Raw genomic sequence first — 22884 nt, 5'->3', positions numbered from 1 at the left:
TCAAAAAAATTGGGCGCATTGCAGCAGCAAAAAAGCCCAGTTTCAGACAGTTTTATTCTACAGGGACAAACAAATAATATATGGCAATTAAATTACAATGTCATTCATTTGTAACTAAACCTTCATATTATTTCATCTGCTCTTATCTAAACCTTCATATTTTGATGCGGAGAATAAAGACTAATTACATAATGTTACAACAAAGAATTCTAAATGCTGACATACAGAAAAGAACCTACATTCTAATGGTTCAGTTTTCTAACTTGCTTTTCTAGGTGAACAAATTAACAAAATTCATGTTACATTACATCACATCCCACTTGGGAATTTGGCACACTCATCCTTCTGACCCAAGCCTAGAAAATATGATTGTTACATTACATTACATCCCACTTTGGCCTTTCCATTAATTGCTCTACGATGGAGGATAAGTACAATTTAATCCTTGATATACAGAATATGAAACCTATCATCGGAATCAATTTTGGACATCACTGTCCAAAGGCTGCCTGTATCCACTGCCAGATGACTTTGCCCAAGCTTTTGACCATGTTGAAGCAATTAAAGATAAATGCAACTTTATTGAAGAGAATAACTCCGCCAAATACTTGGCAAGACATGGGCAGCCTTGTTTCTCGATTTACAAACGATGACCGTTCTTACAAGAAGCTTGTTCCAAGAGATAGATCATTTAGATTTGAGAGAATTTGTGATCGAGTTGTTCCAACCTGGTGAGCAATTTCAAGCTGTTCCTCCAATGGAAGCATTTCATAACTGTAATAAAGCAGATCAAGACAGATTTTACAATTCAAAATAAGGAACCAAAGTATTAAAAAGATACACAAATTGTAGATGTCTAACACAGGTAAGGTCAGTAACTGCATCAACATCGTATAGCTTTCCCAACATGGCTATCATAGATTCATTATGCAAATGTACCTTGATTGTTTTAACTTTTAACTTCTTATGAATTCAATTTCTGTTTGGTAGTGTGCAGGTTTCATACATATTGTAATTATTAGGGTTTTCATATTAGGTCCATTAGTTCATACTTGTCTATATGTTCAGATTACTGCTTGTTTGTTCTCTTCACATAATCGCAATAATATTTAAAAACAAAAAAAATCTATAATGTGTTTGATATGGCTATTAATTTCTTGTTGCAAAACACAATTCTTAAACATATAATGAATAAACTACTTTGCTTATCGTTTTTATTAAGACTGAAATCCATTTGACAATTGTTCAGATAATGTTTAGATGAGAAAATAAAACATACTGGCATAGCAGCTCGCAGTCAACTATACTGTCAGGGCCTGGACGATGGGCCTTTCCATTAGAATGGAATAGTCTGAAAGCTCTTGGATTTAGACCAGCAACGTGGGATACAGCATCAATGAGCTTTTTCTGCAAAGACTGCAGTCTACGGAATGTGATCTCATCAAGAGGAGCAATGCAGCCAATACTACCATCCAATGTACTAAATAACAAGGCAAAACGATTGGTTTTATCTGAGCCTGGAGCTGAACCAGTTCGATCAGAAGTGGATAACATCTGAAGCCTTAAGAATTTAGTCACGTGTGCCCCGACATGAAATTCAGCTCTTGAAAGAAGCTTCTGTCCTTTCCAACTCTCTAACATCTTCGGTGCATAGTAAAAAATCTGTTTCCATACATTATAAAGGTTGTATGTCTTAAGGACAGGCCAAAAATATACAAATACAAACGCAACAAATAAACTGAAACAATATATAACCAAGCAACCTTAAGACAAACCTGGATATTTTTTTGATCATCTGAAACCATGAGACTCAGAGTACTTCCATCAATCAAAAATTCTGTTGCAAAACAATCAAGAGAACCAAAATCCTTAGCTAATAAGCTAAGCTGAGAACCCTGCTCTTTCCAACTAAGAAAATATATGCTTTTATGGATGTCGCCAATTAGGATGAAGTTTTTTACCTGCAAAATTGATAATAGTTATAAACTAAAACATGAAGGAAAAAAATTCCTCTGATAACATCCAGTTACCATAGTTCCCCATTCATGTTATTTTTTACTGTCACTTTATTATATATATATATATATATATATATATCAAGCATCTGAAGATTGCTCCTCGTGAAAACGTTCCAAAATATTATCAAGATTATTAGGAAAATTAATGATCAATGAAAATAATCAAACATTGCTTTCATTGTTCCATTATCGATTTTATCATATATTCATAATGATAAATACTTAAGGAAATATCACTTACAATATTTAAGCTCACAACATGCAACGGTGGCACATCAAAAAATGCAACACCATTCAACTCAGTGCCAGTCCACTTGTGCAGGATAATTTTTGGACCAGATGCTACTAATAGATGACCCTGAAGTGCGGCCATGGCAGATATAGCACCTTTTAATTCTTTCGAGTACACCTCTGAAACCTGTAAATAATATTAACAATTTTAGATATCCAAATAAGGATATTATCTAAATTCACAGTAAAGGGACAACATTTTTCCATTAAGAGATATACCAGAGTTTGTGGATTATCAGTATTTTTCCCCAAAGTGAACAAGAGTATACGCCCTCTTGCAGCGACATCCTCTCCTTGCACGTAAGCAGTACCAATGGCTAAAAGTGTTTCGTTTTCTTTTGACGATGTATTCTACAATTAAGATATATTTCACAAATAGAAATCAATAATTGCAAGCAGTATTCCACAGCATAATTTGCATTACCATATTTAGCATTCAGCTTGCTTTGAAAACCAAAGGATGAAAATTTACCATCAGTGTAACCATCCTCACAGTGAGAGCATTTTCTGAACTTTGCATGGGTATTGTTGCCTTCGTTTGCCAAGGGCCACCAGATTTTTCTGGCTCCATAATACGAACCTCAAATTCTTCAATGGAATAAAAGTGGTTTTGGTCATCAGAATTCAAATTCTGATTCTCAGTCAGATTGTTGGCATCTGGGTCAACTAAAGCAATGACTTGATTTAGTGGCTTAAGAACCTGATGAGAATGATTAAAAAGCTGCATTACTTCATGAATCTAAAACCTTGATGCATAAAGCAATAAAAAGAAAAGGATAAAAAAATGTTCCACTTCCATATGAATTATAAAAACAAAACGGAAGTCGTCCAGTTGATTAAGAATAAATCATTTAAACCACACCAACAAAAATAATATAAATAACCAGCAATTCTTAATCACATACTATTGAAATGAACAGCTGATGGAGTAAAAATGCACTAGAAAATAAATACAAATAAGAGGCATTTATGTAAATATTTGAACATTTATATATATATATATATATATATGTGTGTGTGTGTGTGTGTGTGTGTGTGTGTGTGTGTGTGTGTGTGCGCGCGTGTGTATGTATGTATGCGCATTTATAGAGACAGTTTACTTATCGAGATACATGCAAGTGGGAAAAAAAGTGCATGATTAGTTTTGTAGTCTAATTCTTAGCATAATGTTGCAAATAACTCATAAATGTGCTACATGTAATTGTTTCCGTATGCTTGAAATATGAAGCATTTTGTGTAAAGGATTCCATCCACGAGAAAAACCTGTAATTATAACTAATGTGTAATAAATATAACCTTGTATTCTATCAATTATGCTCTTGAATGCTACAGGAAAATTCAAATAAAATAAAAAACAAAGAGAGAAGACATATACTCACAGGAAATGAAACAATAATCGGATACAAATTCTTCTCTGCAAAGTAGGTTACTTGATGTGGGGTAGCTTTTAGAGGAACCTGAGGATGATCTCAAAAATTAGAAAACATTAAATAACCCTCTTCAAAACAATAAAAATTTAAATAACATTGCAGAAAATTAAGATAGTAATATGAAGAGGAGAGACACTACGAAAAGAAAGAACTCACTTTCTGTACAGGCCAGAAACAATCATAGTTTGAGCCAGAAGGCAATTGGCATATCTTTAAAACACCCTATATAGAAGATACACAAAATAAAAGTCAGCCACAATTACAGATTTAGTTAATGATAAATTCTCAATAAACGGAAGGTATTATCCTGTACCTGTGAAGTAACATATATGAGACCATGATTGCAGTTTATGTTGTGAAGGACAGTAAAAGCAACAATAGACCCATCACATAGCTGTCACAGAAGAAAACAGTAAAATGACTGTCGATTTTTTTCTAAAACCATAACAAAATGAATATACTTTATTCTACGTATAATAACTAAGCTAGAACAGTGCAGCCAAACATTGTGATGCTCAAACATGATACGCCTTCCAATCAATAACATATTACAACGTGTACAAAAAAAGCATTAAAAATTGGAGCGGTGCCTATTACAGAGCCTACCAGAAAACATGAAGCACGGTCAACAGTAAAGGTGATATACTAAAATAAAATTTTGTCATGCACTTCAACCATTATGCATCATAGCTTTAAAAGTTGTTATATAAAGAAACAAAAAATAAAAAGAGTTGTTGAATTAAGATTAAGATGATTTTCCATGAAATTATTAATCTAATCGATTTTGTACAAGTGTTTTTTAAAACAACTGTATCCCGTTCTCCTTTCTTTTTGTTACAGCCCAGTAGTGCCAAGAGGCGGGAAGGATAAACAGAAATATAGCAATGACAAATAGGAGATCATTGTAGGTGCCATTTTTAGAAAAGAGGGGAGAGGTGTATTCAGATGGAATGGGAGACAGGAGAGGAGAAAGATACAAACTCATAAATCTCCACTTGCATGATACAAATTGACAGTAAGGAACCCCTGTGCAGTGTCGTTTAGACTTCAAGAAAAGTTGTAAGTATATTATTGGCATGGGATGCTAACTTTCGACAGCTACTAAAATCATGAAGAGTCTCAGAAGCCATTTTTTACTGATGAGTCCAGAATCCTCATATAGAGAATAAAAGGTTGCTTCGTATCGGTTATTATTTTTCTGCTTTTGCAGTAGTGAACCAGAAGTTTAAGGAGACTTTTCAAAAGAACTTTCATAATACAAGCAACATCTAAATTCTAAATGAAATTTAAGAATCAAGTAGAGTTATGCTTGAATGAGAAATTTTGAAACCTAGCGACTACCAGTACCGAAAAACCAAAAAGCCTGGATCATAATATGATACAGATACAAAACTAACCATTCCGCCCAGATCAAATGACACCAGGTGTGAATACAAAACTAACCATTCCCAAAATTATCATAAAGTAGATCACACTTATAAAATTTCATGCAAATGAAAAATTAATTGATACTCCATTGACCATTGCACTACTTTATTTTAAAAGATAATATATAATATATTCATTGGATTTTTCTTACGTGTGCAACCTTGCACATGATAAGAAGCACTTATTACTCACCTTTTTCCTTATTAGTTACTATCTTTCTTATTTATTTTGTAAATTACCTCCATCTAATCTCTCTCTTCCCAATAAGAAAAATATTGAGCAATTAATACTTATCGTGTGCAATGTTCCACAAGTTAGCTAGCCTGTGATCTTTAAAATATAAATAAATGTTCCTTAGTAGCTAATAACATAAACGTTTGAAACTACATAATATCACATAACTCATGGTTGAATTTAAAAACTTCATTTCTTACAGGAAGTTACAATTGGCGTCATTTTCTAAGTTTGACATTTTATGTCATTAGATCGTGTCAACACACACGTGCGCGCACAAGAGCAACATATATATGCAATGTGTGAAGAGCATTGACATTACTTGCGATGGTTTCTATAACTAACATTTTAGCAACAACCATTACGGAAAATATGGCCTTGATATGAAGCATCGAATTAATTCCAATTGGCATGTGCAAGTTTATTCAACACACAAATAATAGTTAGGAAAGGTGATAACATTTGAAAAGTCACATTCCAAACCACCAAAGAATATCGGTAAAACATAGGGCATAGCATTATATCACAATAAAATTGAATAGCTTGAAGATATAGCTAAAAACATGGATATATTTATGTAGAGAAGGATTGGTTCTGACCTGTGGATGAACACGAAGCCGTTCTCTCAAAACCATAACCCAAGCCGGTCTTGACCCCAATAGGAAGAATCCTTCATGGCTACCAATATTCTTGAAAATATTTATTTGTTGACAAGGTGATCCATTTGATGTCTCCTCCCTGGCATGTACATCTAAGGGCACACGAACAAATCTCAAATTTCTAAGCCGAGAAACACTAGTATTGGTAAGGCCACCAGGCCCGCCAGCTGATACAGAATCCTCAACCTTAGAAGTACCGTCTGGACTTTCATAAAGGTATGCATGATAACAAAGAGTTGTTCCATCACTCAAAATCCCAAAAAGAAATGGTCGGCTATGCTTCCCTGACCATCTCTGCATGGCCAACTCCACAACCTTCATATTCAGGGCATCCTTCCTGTCTTGGCTGACCACTCCGTCAGAAACTTTATCCCCCTTTTGGGAATCCTTTGGCACCTCTTTTGTGAGAACATCAACAAGATGGCTCTTTCCAGACAGAAAGTTTTCCACAGAAAAAACACAACTGAAATTGGGCACATCAAATATTTCAAGGTTGCCATTTTCGTAACATACAACACAATAAACATCCCCGTGGTCCTGAACTGCACCATCAGTACCATCAATGGCCTCGCCGACACCAGTAGAAAGCCATGCATCAGTACTTGTTTTCCTTAGCCATGGCTCGGGTCCTTTATCATGGTAGAGTGTACATGATGAAACTGGTCCCTTTGAACTCTCAAATGAAGTTGGAGAAGTGACAGAAATGTTGCAGGTGCTAGGATCTATAAATTGAGATGAGCAAGGAAATTGCAAGGGAAAAAATAATTAGATACTAGACGGTTTCTCAGAAACATTTGAAGAGGCTTGCACTATGTTCTCAGTCCACTAGGAATCAACATAAAGAATAGAAATAATAGAAGTATTATCATCAGAAAAAATAAATGAATGAGGATAAACTGATCATGCGAAAAATTATGAAAAGAAACTAATAAAATTGATAGCTTTAATCTTTTTGGATAGAAGTAACTGACAAAAATTTACCTCCAACCAAAAGTCGAACACTTCCATCACTCATTCTGAGCAAGATGTATGGATCAGCTATTGAAACGGATAGTGCCAAAGCACTCTCAGATCCATAATTAGATTCAGAGTTAGAAGCTCCAAAGCTTACATCTTGGGTCATAAAAGAGCCATCCAGAATTCGAGCACCACGTTCATAGACTTGAATAACACGGCGTCTATCAACAAAACCACGATTCTATTAGGTATACCTTATAGTATGAATTTGAAATCAGTAAAATGAGAAACTGTCAAAAGAAAACATTGGCTACAATAAGACATAGGAAACATGTCAATCAACGAGGTAAATTTGGATAATAAGAGGATGGCAGGAATAAATTTTCATAATATATACCTAAACACATCCTCTCATACAAGAAACCTTTGAGCTTGAAGCTTTGATAATAAACAAGCATACCTACCTACCTTGTGCTGAAATTCAACTTTTATTACAAGAATCATGGGTGGCAAGAATTGAACTCTAGAACGTGAAATCCTGCAAAGAAGGAAAGGGTGACAACTAAAGTAACTAAGATGACTCAAGAGACTCAGATGACAACAACTCAAGGGACTCAGCTTCTGGTCTTCTTTCCCTATGAAGCCGAGGAATATTGTAGTATGACTTAGTTTCATGAAGAGTGACATCCACGAAACATAAACTCACAACTTTCAGGATGATAATATTTGTACCCCTTTTTATCTGAGACATACCCTATGAAGAAACATTTGAGAGCCTGCGAATCTAACTCTCCTTGATGAGGACTATGAACATGGACAAAGGCTGACTACCCAAAGACAAGACTCTGAAGGGTGAAGACTAGTCATAATGGGAATAGAAGCACAAAAGAAAACAGTAAAGCTCAAAAGAAATTCATAAAAGCAAGAAGCAAAATCTGATCAAGACTGACCTCCCAAATAAATTCCCGGCAGCAAGCGTTTTTCCTTGAACATAGTAGTCAACACTTTCAGTAACCTCACTCAGAACATCAGCTGTTTCTAGTACCTAACCATAAGAAGCAAAAAAATAGACATTGTAACTTTGTAAGTAAATTAAAAAAAATATATATTAAAATTACCACCATTTACTTTCTAAAATTTGCGAGGGAAATTCCATTGAAATGATGGAACAAAAGAAATTTAGCAAACAAAATACATGAAAATGCACACTATTGGAAAATGGGGAAAGAAAAGAACAAAAGAACCTTGAGAGATCTTAAAAGCAAAGGGAGAGAACATATAAAGAAAATTAAAAAAAAAAAAAAAACAGAGAGAGAGAGAGAGAGCAATCTAGCCAACTTTTCGAAAACTACTTCTATCCATGGATGATGGATCCTTCCCCAACATGCTCTCTGACCAAACCCAATAAAGCAATTTCAAAAAGTCTTGCAGCAAAATATTTTTATGCTTTCTAGTTCTACACCTCAAAGGCTATGTTTGGTAAAGACAATAAGCGAGCTTATAGCTTATTAGACTAGCTTATAAGCTTGTTTTAAAAAATAAAATGTGTTTAGTAACAAGCTTCTCACACTAACTTATAGCTTTTTCTAAGATGTTATTTTAACTAGCTTTTGAGCTTATAGCTTTTAACCTTTTATTCCATTTTTTACCTTTAATAATATTTATAAAATAAAAAATAAAAAAAACTGTTCACTCCAAAGAAAAATAACCACCCACGTTTTTTTGAGTTTGATGATGCACATCCTATGTTGCTCTTATATTTTAAACTTTTATCGTTCCAATTTGTTGAAAAATTGTTCCCAGATTTGAATTTTTTTTAAATGGGTTCTTTCTAATGAATTCATATGTTACTTATCATTTTTTTCTTTTACCAATTTAAATAAAAAGAAATAACATTAACAAAATAAAAAGATATTCTTTAAAAAATACCAAGATAAAAAGATATGATAATAAAGTGAAATGTTAAAAAAAATCTCAATTAAATTAATATATCACATTTATATTTTAAAGATGAAAAATACTTTGAAATAAATTAAAATATTTAAAATAAATATTTTAGTTTTTTTATTGTTAAATAGATATATTCGATAAAAAGGCTTACAAATACTCCCTCCGTTCCTTTTTAAGTGTCGTTTTAGAATTTTAAATCAAAAATAGCGAAGTGTATTTTTGCACACTTTTTTCCTATTACACCCTCATTTTAATCCACTAATAATTTCCTATTTTTTTGCACACACTTTATCTTTTCAATAAATTTAATATGTAACAAACAATTGTTGGTTACTACTCTTTTTCTCCAACAAATTCATATTTTCTTGCGCGCTTTATCTTTCTCTCATAACAAACAATTTTCAATTTTTTAAATATTATGCATATGTCTTGAAATTTTTAACAAGTACTACTCATGTTATTCATAGAATTTTAACTCTTCATGGAACTATTATCATAGGTAACAAAATTTTGTTTAAATTTGAAGATAACAAGAAACAAATTTTGTTTTAAAACAAAACAAACAAACTTTGTTTAAAAAAACAAACTTTAGTTTTTCAAATATAAAGCATTAATTAGTTTTAATGAAAAATATTAGAATAATTGACAAAGGGTTTAATTGACAAATCATACCCTTAAAATACCAAAACGACAATTAAATAGGAACGAAAAATTCATCCTAAAAAGACACTTAAAAAGGAACGGAGGGAGTATAATTTATAAAAAAATTAAACATACATGTCCTTTTATGTCATTTTATATTTATGAGTCACTTCAATAGTTAATTTTACCAAACACTTTAATTTTAATCAGCTAGTTTTTCAGCTATAAGCTTTCAGTTTTTAGTCATCAGCTATAAGCTAGCTTTTCAGCTATCAGCTAGCTTATAGCTTAATTTTACCAAACAGAGCCAAAATCCAACAAGACTAAAAGACTAGTTTGAACAGCAATCTATCCTTCTCACCCTTACAGAACCACCTAAATGATTGCTTAAAATTTTATCAGTCAAAGATTAAATTAAGGCAGCCATTAAACATTTTTTCTAAAATAAATTTACAAAATACTATTTAATCCAGAGGCAGAAATTTTGTATACCCACAATCTTCAATGTTTAATAGGCAAAGCAAAACAACCCCAACAACATATAATTCATGTCATTCTCCAAAATTACCAGTCAACTCCTCCACTTTTATGGCTGAATATAAATGTATTTTTCAAGAGGATATTGTGTCTGTTTCTCTCTTGCATTTAAATTTAAAATCAAACCAAAAGTAATAGGTGTTTACCAAAGAGTAAATGCAGGTATACACATAGTTTTGAAACCCGGACCGGACCGGCCGGTTCAACCGGTCCGACCAGGAACCGGTAGGGTAACCGGTTCGAGTTGCTTGACGGATCAGCCGTGTAATCAAACCGGCCTGAACCGGTGTAACTCGGCCAAACCCGGTGAAAACCGGTGAACCGGCGGGTTTAACAAACCGGACCGGTTTTTTGTGAAGCAGAAATTAATTATATTAATTTTTCCAAAAAATGGCTGCGGTGGGTGTTGAACCCACGCCCATGAATTGCACTGAAATGACTTAACCACTGAGCTATGAACATCTTTTGTTATTTGATTGCGTTTTATAATTTATATACAATAATTGAGTTGTTTTTTTTTTCTTTCAAGAAAACCAAGCACATTTTTTTTAAGGAACTTAGCACACTCTTTTTTAACTATTATCGCACATCTCGAATATTTTAATAAACATTTTTTTTACTTGATTACTACTATTTTTTCAGCACACTTTTGCTTCTTTTTATTTGGGTTGTACTTGACATTGAAATATTTTTTAATATTTATTTGAATATGTATTATATTTCATAAAAAATATATGCAGCTAAATTCAAGGGATATTTATCAAGTTATTTTTATTTATGTCATAAAAATGTGCTTCTATTAAGTGTAAAAAAATTAATTTTTGAGTTTAAAGTCATTTGGTTCAGTCTAATTCGACACATATAATTTTTTATTTAAACCGAGTCATATAACCGAGTCATCCGATTCAATCCGATTCAGTCATGCGGTTCGACCAGTGACCCAGTGGTTGAACCAATGACCCTGTGACCCAGTACCCTGACCGAGTCGATCACCGGTCCGAGTTTTAAAACTATGGGTATACATATTAGTGAGTTCGGAAGCAAATAGCATAACAGCCTAACAGGCAAATGATCTATCTGATTAGGTTCGGAAGTGAGAGTTCATTGTTCTAATGCTGTCAGTCTTAGGGCTATCTTATGGATTTCTTTCCAGTGTCCAAAAATGCTGTATTTGGCCCTATAATCAAGTTGTCCCCAGAATCCATCATCAAAAGGACAATCCAAATCCAAATTTAAGAAACATTTGTCCAAAAGCCACCAAGTGAATTTGTCTCCTAAGATGTAATATAATACTTGAACTTCTTACCCTCAACTGATTTGATTAAAACTCTATTCACGAATTGCATTAAAATAAAAGCTTTAAAACAATTTTATGAATTATAATCTTATCCTTCCACAATTGAATGAAAAGAAAAGAAATTACCATAGTACGAGACTCCAAACTTATAATAAGGTATGCATGATACTCATCTTCATCCAGCTTAGAAGAGTCAGCATTAAGTGAACGTGTGCTCTTATGATAAACAGTCCATATTCCTTTGCAACCAGGAAGCTCAACCTGAAATTATGCATTACAAAAATATAGAGAATGATCCATACAGTTTTTGGAATTAAGGTCAATTGGTTCATAAAAGATCATATATGCCACTCTGTAAACTACACGAAAATTACTGAAAAATGAAAACAGTACATTCAAATCAAATATTGTGTATTATAATAGCATCATACTGATATAGCATCAAAAACAAAAGTATTAATAGCTTTTTTATATGAAATTGAAGAGAAAATTTAAAAATCTTAAACATGAGCATCAAGATATGTGAAACAAAAAATGGCTCAAGATAATGAACCACGGACAAACCTCAGTAATCACTTCTGGGCAAATTGATTGTCGAAGAACACAAAGAGAACCGTTTTTTCCATGACCAGAACAACACACCTGCATAGTGGCACAAGATATGTTAAACAAAAAATATTGGAACAGTAAAACAGAACTATCACAAACCCAATGGGCTTGGTGTTCTGTTCAATGGAAAACTAAAAATCTACAATCAGATTCATAGGCACTTTCAATCTCCTAACCCTTTCTTCCTCTGTAGTCAATAGCAGTGTTGCATATATAGCAGCCCCTATGCACTACACGGAACTCAGTTGTGTTGTGTTTTTAAGTGAGAACAAAATAGGACAAATAGCGGCTCTAGCATCCGCTGTAGTGAACCCCCTATCAAAATCCGAATATGTTATCAACTTATAGCCGTTTCCTATGGTTTGAATTGGACTTTCTAGTCATTTCGACGAAAAACTGATTTGCTTTATAATAGGTTTTAATATCTGTAACATTGAACTTTGATTATTAGTCATATATCGGTAACAGTGAACTTCGATTATTAGCCATGCATATGTCTTCAATTTTGCGTATTCTTTGAAGAAGAAAAAAAACTGTTTTATGCCTATGGTACTATGGTATAAATTTCTTTTATTGTTTCCTAAAACTTCAAGGTAGCAACCATAGGGTTACTCGTTATACCGCTACAGCATTTATGGGGTACGCTGCTACACTTCACTATCAACTATTGACTACATAGCTTTCTTCTCAGACCACAATCTAACCAAGATAATAGTAGTTTTTTAAAGTACTCGTAGTAACAAATAAAAAATACTGACCAATTCATAGTTACTCTGTTTGGCTATCCCCGTAGCATTTGCATCAGCATTTATTCTTAAACCGTACGAGAAATCTTTCAAAGGACCAACATTAATCAATGAATCCCTCACTGCAAACGAGAAGGATTTCTGCAGCCAATATATAACTAGTTCAGCAAATTTAATACACCTAAACATTATAGAAAATACCACAATAAAATTGAAGAAAGTAAAGAAGAATACATGATGTTACTTCTCCTGTGCATAACGAAACACTACCTGTGCTGATTCTGTTCTATTTGGAGCAGACCCATACAAGGAAAGCTCCTCACCACTGACCATATCTTGTAAAGTATCAGAAGGTGACCTCCGCAATCTCTTTGCTGAAGAAGCATCTACATCATAATCACCAACCTATAAATTTGCAGGAGAATGTGTTAAAAATGACTAAACACATAGACCATGGAAGTAAGAAATAAAGAAAGCAGTGTCAATGTAACACATTTATATACTGAAAGAAATATCATTAAAAGAATCTATGAAAAGAAGGCAGCAGAAATATTCAAGGCATCTAACATGCACCTCTTCTTTTAGATTGGACGATAACATTGAAACACCCGATCCACAAGAAAATTGCACCAGCATACTGTCTCCTAATCGACTGGCGAGAAAAAACATAGAATTTCCGATTGTCGTAACACCCTAAAAAAATTGCAGATTTTACAGAAGCAAAATTCAATCTCAAAACTGATTTGTAAAGGGTAGAGTCAAACCTATAAGATTAGCATAATATGTAAGACCTATAAAACTTACAGATGATAGAACTGAAGCTTTTGACTTGGAAAGATCAAGTCTCTGTACAACCCTGAAAATATAAAAACATTGATAAGGTTTATGCTTCAAAGAGGTTCAATCATAATTCTACTTTGTATTGTTTTGAGCACACTGGTACAAACAACAACAGCTGCAATAGGGAGAAAGAAAAACTATCTTGTTCTCTTCTTCAATCATGCAGTATACTCTACAACTCTTAAAATTAATTTCCTTCTACCTTTAAGAGAACAGTCTATAGATCAAATTATCAAGAGTTAAAAACGCCCAAAATTGATTCCTTCAATGCAAAAGAAACTTATAAAAAAAAAGTTGAGTGTAGAAAACAGATATAGCCTTGGCTTCCAATCCGTTGCACTTTCATATAAGAAGTATAACATATAATTATAAAGTAGAAGCCACTTAGTGGGATAAGGCTTGGTTGTTATTGTTGTGAGTATAGAATACTATCATTTTCTCAATCCCAAAGTAGAAGCCATAGCTATCCAATGTCAATTGGAGTGTAATCTTAATCTAAATAGTTTACCAGTCAATCAGGTAATATTGTCATAAGATCCACAACATAATGAACACGAACAACGAAGAAGGAAAAGGAGGAGCAACACACCTTCCATCATAAATAAGAGTAAGCAATAGCAGTTCACCAGTTTTTGTTGACAGCAAGGCTACGTCATTCAATAACCAAGTTGCATTGGCAGCATCAAGTTCCACATTGAAACTCGATCTTGGCATCTCCTGACTGAAATTCACAATCAATAGAACTTAAATAGAAAATCACAGACCACGAAATCATTGCCAGCAGCAATATCATTACAATTTTCACACAAAGCCATGACATGTGAATCAAATAGAAATAGGCAAATGAAAAGGAAGGCCCTTGGATTAAAAATGTCTAAACAAAATACAATAGGAATTATGTCAATCAGTTCTTGAATTCAAGCCCATAATCAAATTTTTATTTTTCCATTTTACAAAGAATGTGAGTGAGTGAGAGAGAGAGAGAGAGAGAGAGAGAGAGAGAGAGAGAGAGAATCACTACCTATTATCAAGGGGAACAGCGTAGCTATTCAAGGACAATGCACATGAAGCAGACTGTAAAAAGAACCTTTTTAATTAGATTATTGCACATCTCCTTTGTGAACCATAAACTAAAGAATGAGTGAATCCACACACACACACACACACACAATCTATACAAAAATCTGTCCAAAATATAGAAATCAAGCAGTATTGCATAATTATGCCTGAGCAACTTACATACCTGACTGTGATAATGAATAGTGTTCGCACCAATGACAAGAACACCACCAATTGGCGAGGGCACTGCAAGAAGCTTGTAGGCATCATGGGGGAGATTCTAAAAATGAAGATGACAAACACAAAGTTAAATCTTCAAAAAGAGCATAAAGTGAACAGAAGTAAAATTATGCCAAACTTCGGAGATATGTATGACATTCGTGAGGAAATAACATTCAAAGATTATAAATTCTTTACGTGCTTTTTTAATGATAATTATTTTATGTGCTTATTAATTTTCGGTTTACAAGAGAGACCTGGAGTGCAAGAAGTAACTTATGAAAAATAAGAAAGATAACAGAACATGATGTACATTATTCACAGGCCATTGTGTATATAAAAATTATTAAAAGAAGAAAGAAAAACCAAATACAAAACAAATGGATAGCATTAAAAAATGGGTATGTTAAGCAAAAACCATAACATATAAAACTCCAACTTAACTTAGATATTGAGCAGAGGGAAAAAGGAAAGGAAAAAACAATACCATTAAAACATTCCATTTTGTCAGAATCACATTTAACGAAATGGTCAATGGTTAAAGAGACATCTAGGCATCTATGTTAAACTTACAATAGCTGACCAAATAAGTGGATGCTGCTTCAACGTTGTGCTGATGCTAAGTGCTGATATCGTGCAAGTATGATGTTTCCATGAAACACGCCCAGCCCAAGTAAGCTCATGTTCATGCAATATCACCATCACAGGTTCAATATAGCCTGTACAATCAGTTAAACCTCTTTACAAAAAACTCCTTAAATCAAAAATAGCACAAACTAATATACATACTTCTTCAGGTAAACAAAAATAAACAAAGCATGAAACAAAAGAACCATAATTTGTAATATTTTGACTTCTGATGACTAATTTAATTCATGAAGGAGACCAGAAAAGGAAGAAGGAAATGAATTCAAGAAACATATCATTTTCACTGAACCAACAGTCTATTTTAAGTGTAATCAAAGAGTACAGTTGGTATCTTTCTTTAATTTGTGAGTGGATTGGAATGCATGCATGTAGATTACATGTCAATTTTTATTGTTTATCATTTCTCTCCAAAAAGAACACAGCAAAAGAATTGCCAAGTAAATTCTATTGCTCTAGAAATGAAATCCTGAGCTTCCATTTCAATTGTTATCATTTATTACTTCTCTCCAAAACAAAACAGCAAAGAATTACATATAATCAACTTCTTTTTTAAAAATAAAAATTAACGTCAGATGTGGCCTGTCTATCTTAGGAATAAAACTATTGTGTTGTGAAGACGAACTTCAAATCAGAAGACCGTCTTTTTTGCCACATTCATAGGTCTGGAATGAAGTTAAGGCCTTAATAATCAGTCGTCCTTACTGAGTGTGAAGAAAATTAAATCATACAAATTGGAGCACACAACTCTCTCCTGAATCTCATGTGATTTCTGTCACTTCTAGATACCTCTCCATGCTTATAACTGATGATATGGTGGAGATATATTTGCCAAAGATAGTTCTTTTTTGCTTTCATTTCCCTTGGGCTAAGGCCACTCTTTCTCCCCCCAAACCCCACAAAGTTTCCCTCATCTTTATTGAAACTTATACTTAAAGAATTAATTAACATTGATGTTATTTGTAACAAACATGATTCCATTTCATCATAAATTTAACCTGAACTCAATATCTTGAAACCTAGCATTTTTCTCATTGCCATTAAAAAAAGTATAAGTGGCAAGATGGTAGTAAATAAACTGTGATGCTCACCATGAAGAAATGTGAAATCTTTGACATGCCTCATATCCAAGTCACGCAGATTTATCAGATAAGATGAGTCAACACGAGCAGCAACTGCACCTCCAGAACCCGATACATCATCCTCCCCAACTAAACCAGAACCAGCCTGACAAAAATAATGCAAAAATGGAAGAGATTAAAAGACAACAAAATTAATTGACAGAAATTTCCCATGAGATAATAAAATAAATCACAGCTAATGTTTCATTTAATCAGATTCTTGATGTCAGGTGGATTAAAGAATGCAACGATGTACGTTATAACACTTGTAGCAAAGTGCATTCTAGCAATGGTGTTGTATTAGCAACAGAAATACATGCAGTATATCCTTCAACAACTGACCATTCAAAGAAAAACAAGTGACAGACCAGTACAGTCAAGCCTTTATAGTTTAATGGAAAAAAAATAAACATGTTTTGGCAATAAAATGAAATGGCTCGAGAAAGTTTTATTGCTGATCATTAGCTTTGCGGTCATTGGAACATAGAATAACTCCATGTGAATACACAGTGCCTTTTAAATTTATGATTAGTACTGTGTTAATATTGTCAATGGAATTAATGGCAAATCAAATTTTATAAGATTGCACATTTATTTGTAAATAGTCAAATAATCATTCTATCAATTAGCATAATTAGCTGTAAATGTATATATGCCAGTTTAGCTAATTTAGTGGGTTGAAAGTCAACTTGAAAGCCTGTAATTGCATTGTATTTATATGAGAAATCAGAATGAAGAGGGACGCAGTTTTGACCCTCATTTCTCTTAGTTTCTCTGAGTCTAACAAATATATGATGTGATTTAGCTTTGATAATTCTTCATGTAGTTGCTAAATCTTGAAAATTCTTACAAATAGAGGGATTGATGCGCTGTTTTCTATTTAATATTAAGTTTAATAATTTTTGAACTAGTACTAGTAGAACTATGGTTGTTTGCACCGTGTTTTACTTATAAGAAATTATTATCACAAGAATTTTGGAGACTTGATGATATTCCCCAGATCCATTTTTGTTCTACATTAATACGCCTAAACAAAACCAATAGGCAAGAAAAAGAAAGAAGCTAAGAAAACTGAAAAAAAGTTCAGGAATTTCTCTCCATACAAGTGCACCAAACCAATGTATGCATAGCCCACAGAAAGGTACTGTTAGTAATAGGACTCCTAAGGGCAGCAGTTATAGAATAATAGTAGTTTATTTAATAATATTATAAATAAGTAACTGTTACTTGTATGTAGTAATTGCTGTCTACTAAACTTCTATGTAACAGCTATAGGAATTAGTATTATAAATAAGATGCAGAGGAAAAGAAAGGTATTCAGGGATTGGGATAAAGGATAGGTAGGGAGAGACCAAGCTCTCGAATTCTTGGAGGGGAGAGAACCAAGACTCTCGAATTTCTTGGGATTATATTGTAATCTTACTATTAGTTTATATTTTGATATCAGTTCCTATCAGGTACCTTTCCATCCTTACTACCACCAAAACCCTCTCCAAGAAAGATCCAGTTTTCTATAATTACACAAACTACTAGTAGAACTATGGTTGTTTGCACCGTGTTTTACTTATAAGAAATTATTATCACAAGAATTTTGGAGACTTGATGATATTCCCCAGATCCATTTTTGTTCTACATTAATACGCCTAAACAAAACCAATAGGCAAGAAAAAGAAAGAAGCTAAGAAAACTGAAAAAAAGTTCAGGAATTTCTTTCCATGCAAGTGCACCAAACCAATGTATGCATAGCCCGCAGAAAGGTACCTTTCCATCCTTACTACCACCAAAACCCTCTCCAAGAAAGATCCAGTTTTCTATAATTACACAAACTACAAAGTCTGTACCATAGATGAGTCACCACTTAATTGACCAAAAAGGCACAAAACGTGGTCATTAGGCAAGAAATCTTTTTATGGTTTAGAAATCATCAATGAATCATTAAAAGTAATCATTTATATGCTAAATATCATTTGAAGAAATCTTTTTCTCCCTATTACCTTTCTAGTAATTTCTTATTTTTACAGGAAAAAGAAAAGGTAAAAGAGAAATAAGATGCTACAAAAATATGAGTCGATGAAGTATAGATAATAAACCTGAGAAGTCTTCAGTATTATCATTTGCAAATCATAGACAAGAACTCCACCACACCTGCCTTGAGGATCAACCTTCGCCACCGGACCTCTTGCAAATTGTTCTCTGCCTCTTTTCAAATGAAGCCATTCTGGACCCTCAAAACAATGCAAAGAACTGGAAAATAGAAATCAGGTTATAAGCTAACAGATAAACCTCCTACTTTAGATGGTACAGGCTAACCTCTATCCACCATACATACATAATCTAGCAAAGAATGTTCACAGATTAAATAGATAAAATATTGATAAGAAACGTTGGACATGAAATAACTGTCAAAATATGTAACATGAAAAACATTAGCACAATTTCATTTAAATGTGACACCATCAAGAAAATTATTTACCAAACAAAATAACATTCATTTAAATGCTGATTTAAAACCTCCTGCTGACCTGGTACGAAGTCCGTGGATAGAATCATCATACTCTAGAACTGAAATCTTTGCATCTTTAAAAGTTAAGATGACAGAATCTCGCCTCCTAGAAGCATCACCACCACCAACACTTAACACAGCCACACTTTCAACATTGCCATGCAACCTGAATCGCAAGCATAAAACCAGGACTGAGATAGATGCCCAAATCAACCACTCAATTCACCAGGGAAACCAACAAAACCATACCAAGCTAAATTTCGAAGTCCAAACAACAATTTACACTTGTGAAGTTATTCAATTGCATAAATAATCAATTTGGATAGAAGTGCTCTTTGTCAAATCTTACTTTTTGAGATAAAAGTTTCCACACGTAAATCACTTAAATTTTAACCAAAATTTTTTTGCAAAATCAAGCTGACGTTCAACAACAACAACAACAACAACAACAACAACAACAATAATAATAATAATAATAATAATAATAAAGAGGGGTGGGGGGGTAGCTCAACTAGTTTGAGCTAAGGGTTAAGGAGTTGGAGGTCTAAGGTTCAAACCAGGACGAAGGAGAAAAAACTAATTACTAACATTTGCCATTCAAAGTAATTATAATAATAATAATAATAATAATAATAATAGTAACAACAACAACAACAACAATTAACATGCCAAAAGTCTAAATTGTGAATTAAGATTAATACGTTCACAAAAAGAATACTAAGACTAAGAGCAATCATATCCTTACAAAAATAATATCAAGACAAGAAGATGAATCCTTTGTCTTATAACAATTAGTTAATCCTATTATAGTGAAAAAAATTCTAAGAGGCATCATTATTTTGCTGTTTGTCTCCAAAAGTAAAAGATCTAAGCTAGGGTTCAAACCCGTAGCCTCCTTGATCATCATAGAAAAACATAGCCACTAGTTCTGGTCAATCAAGTAACAAATTAACAACTTCAAGAAAATATTCATATGGTAATCCAAATGCATTGTTAGTATATATTCTTCCACAAATGCATCTCCTTGACTTTTTTATAATATATATATATATATTCTTTTCTATGTTACGAGTGCCTGAGAAAGCTAAGGGCAGGTGTCAGCTCAAGATGTCCAAGCTGAAAAAATCATACTTTAATTTGGACACCGTAATAATAGGTGTCTAACACGTGTCAAAAATCATACTTCCACGCATTTCAACAGCATGATATCCAATGTACCCTCTTAACCAACCATTCTCTCATTCAAATAATTCTATTGAATCACCCATTTCTTCCCTAAATACACTAAAGTCACCAAATTTGAAAGGTATACAATCCATTTTTCCACACCAAAACAATTTCTCGTTCAGAAATTCAGATTTGAAAAATCGAAGTAAAGCAACAGAGAAGCAAAGCCGGTTTGATACAAAAAAATTTGTTGTGAAAAAATCACCTTTTTAAACAAAATAATAGTAACCGAAGCAGAGAAAGAGTAAGGCGAAAGCTCCTCCTTTACTAAAAAATCAATAAAAATTAATCTTGATTCTCTAAATATTTAAAAAATATAATCCGTAACAAACGGCCCTAAAATTATGCATATTTCTACAACATAATGGCTAATATACCCTACCAAAACAAAAAACAAAACACCAAAACAATTGCACATTCTCATTTACAGATTCAAAAAATCAAAACAGAGCAAGAGCGAGGCGAAACCAGTAAAGATAGAAGAGCTCAAGTAAGCCAGCTTATAAGTTATCCCCTATTTTTTTACCAAATATAGCCAAAATAGGACTTATACTTCGGACAGAGGAAGAACTAACGTGGCTTATACTTCGGACAGAGGAAGTACTCAATTTCATATGCCTAATCAAAACAAAGCTATATAATGACCACTAACTACAGAAATTCCACATATTTCTACAACATGATGGCCAATGTACCCTAACAAAACAACCAATAGCACGATACAGGAAACACCAAATAAGAAGCTATTTTCCGTAGCTCCTCCATAAAATCATTTTTTATAATTGTATATCAAAATCACTTTTTTTATAATCCGTAACAAACTTCCCTAAAATTCCACATACACTTTTTTTTTCTACAACATGATAGCCAGCATACCCTGCCAAAATAAACCATTTGCACAACACGAAAACAATTTCTCGTTCTCGTTTTCAGATTTAATTATTGAAGCAGAAAAGCTAAAATAAAGTTCAATTGTTTTCATATAAGCTCTTTTCATAAGCTAAACTAAAAGTTCAACTATTTTAGTAGTTTTTCAGAAAAATCATTTTCTAATAACTGATTTTTATTTTATAATAATTCTCATTCTGTCAAACAAACACAAGGCTTATTCTCAAAACAGACAATTTCTTATTCTCAAATCCAAATTTCTACTAATTAACTCTTAACTAGTCTAACTATATTCTATATCCTAACAAATTCTCATTTTCAGATTCAAAAAATTGAAGCAGAAAATTGAGTAGTAAAATCACTTTTTTTACTAATCTCTAAATTATCAAGAATCAAAATCACTTTTTTCCAATCGGTAACAAACTCACATTCAAGAAATGAAGACAGAATATTGAAACACATCAACAAATTCACATTCAAAATCACTTTATTTTTCCCAAACCAATTCACATTCGAAAAATCGAATCAGAGCAACATTCAAAAAATCAAAACAGAAAATCGAATCAAAACCTGTAATGACAAACGAGTTCAAGATTGGCACCATTCACCCCATCAAGAACCCTAGAATCCGCATTCAACTTCCCCTTTGCCACATCATGTTGAATTCTCACGACATAAACCTCAAGCACATTCGCGGCAGTAACGACAAGATTCGGAAATGTCGCAACGTCGCGTTGCGGGGCCCAATCGGAGGCGTCAAGGTCATCGGAATCAGGAGGAGGGATACGAGGAGTGAAATCGGAGCGGGAGTGGGTTAAGTAACCGGAAGCGCAGTTGTCGATTCCGGTTGGGTGTTGCATCATTTTGTATGCGGCGAAACTCATGGTGGGGGTGTGGGTTGGAAAAGTGGGGGTTTGATTTGAGGTTGAATGGGGAGAGAGTGAGGTTGAAGGGTGGATTAGGGTTTTGGGTTTTGAGTTTGGCGGGAGGGGTGGTGTTTGTTCAGTGTGTTAGTCACTGTGCTATTCTCGAGTGTAGTAGTTGTAAGCTTAATTACCTTTTTATCATCCATGAACCATAATAGTTACCAATAATAGTTGTCAATAATATCAATCACTATTTAATCATAATATCTTAACAAGGCATAGGATCAAAATGATACTAATAAATAAAGTTAGAGGACCCACATAACGCAAACCCTAACGTTTATTTGAATAAAACTAACAGAAATGATTAAATGTAGTAACGATGAGAAACTTAGAGGACCGAAATAAATCAATTTTTAATTAGAGGACTAATCTGATACCAATTAAATAGTTAAAGGACCAAAAAAGGTAATTTAGCCTTTAGAATATGACTATTTAGTTTTTCACAAAATACAATGAATAGAGTGGTTAATACTTCAGAGAGATGGACGGAAAATAAAATTACTTATCATTTTTCAAGAAAATGATAATTAATTTGATAGTTTTTGTTGAAAAAAGAGGTACATTTATTACACCTTATCTTATGTCATGTTACATAGGTTAGAAAAACCCTTATTATTACTCCTTCTGTTTCAAAATACATGTCCAAGTCAACCAC

General features: G+C 33.2%; 1 protein-coding gene across 2 annotated transcripts; it reads right to left on the bottom strand.

Annotated features, from left to right (window-relative positions):
* Window positions 1–22339, bottom strand: LOC25497136 (cleavage and polyadenylation specificity factor subunit 1). Of its 2 annotated transcripts, XR_005646576.1 has the most exons (27): window positions 21871–22339; window positions 19205–19351; window positions 18773–18926; window positions 16653–16788; window positions 15490–15635; window positions 14882–14977; window positions 14660–14712; window positions 14228–14359; window positions 13603–13654; window positions 13372–13491; window positions 13069–13203; window positions 12811–12939; window positions 12008–12085; window positions 11570–11704; window positions 7968–8062; window positions 7042–7238; window positions 6001–6782; window positions 4053–4133; window positions 3896–3961; window positions 3689–3766; window positions 2782–3009; window positions 2529–2660; window positions 2260–2436; window positions 1776–1961; window positions 1280–1662; window positions 153–774; window positions 1–120 (listed from the first exon to the last, which is right to left on the bottom strand). XR_005646576.1 is itself a non-coding variant. In XM_013596999.3 (26 exons), the coding sequence occupies exons 1-26, from the start codon at window positions 22182–22184 to the stop codon at window positions 660–662; spliced, it is 4347 nt and encodes a 1448-aa protein (XP_013452453.1). In that variant the 5' UTR covers window positions 22185–22339; the 3' UTR covers window positions 131–659. The 2 variants fall into 2 exon arrangements, 1 of the variants encoding a protein (XP_013452453.1); XM_013596999.3 differs by lacking the exon at window positions 1–120 and having other exon boundaries at window positions 131–774.
* Between the last annotated feature and the right edge of the window lie 545 nt (window positions 22340–22884).

Source organism: Medicago truncatula, chromosome 6, assembly GCF_003473485.1.
Source record: "Medicago truncatula cultivar Jemalong A17 chromosome 6, MtrunA17r5.0-ANR, whole genome shotgun sequence".
NCBI lineage: Eukaryota > Viridiplantae > Streptophyta > Magnoliopsida > Fabales > Fabaceae > Medicago > Medicago truncatula.
The sequence above is the reverse complement of the archived record's forward strand: the minus strand, read 5'-3'. Positions and strand labels throughout refer to the sequence as shown.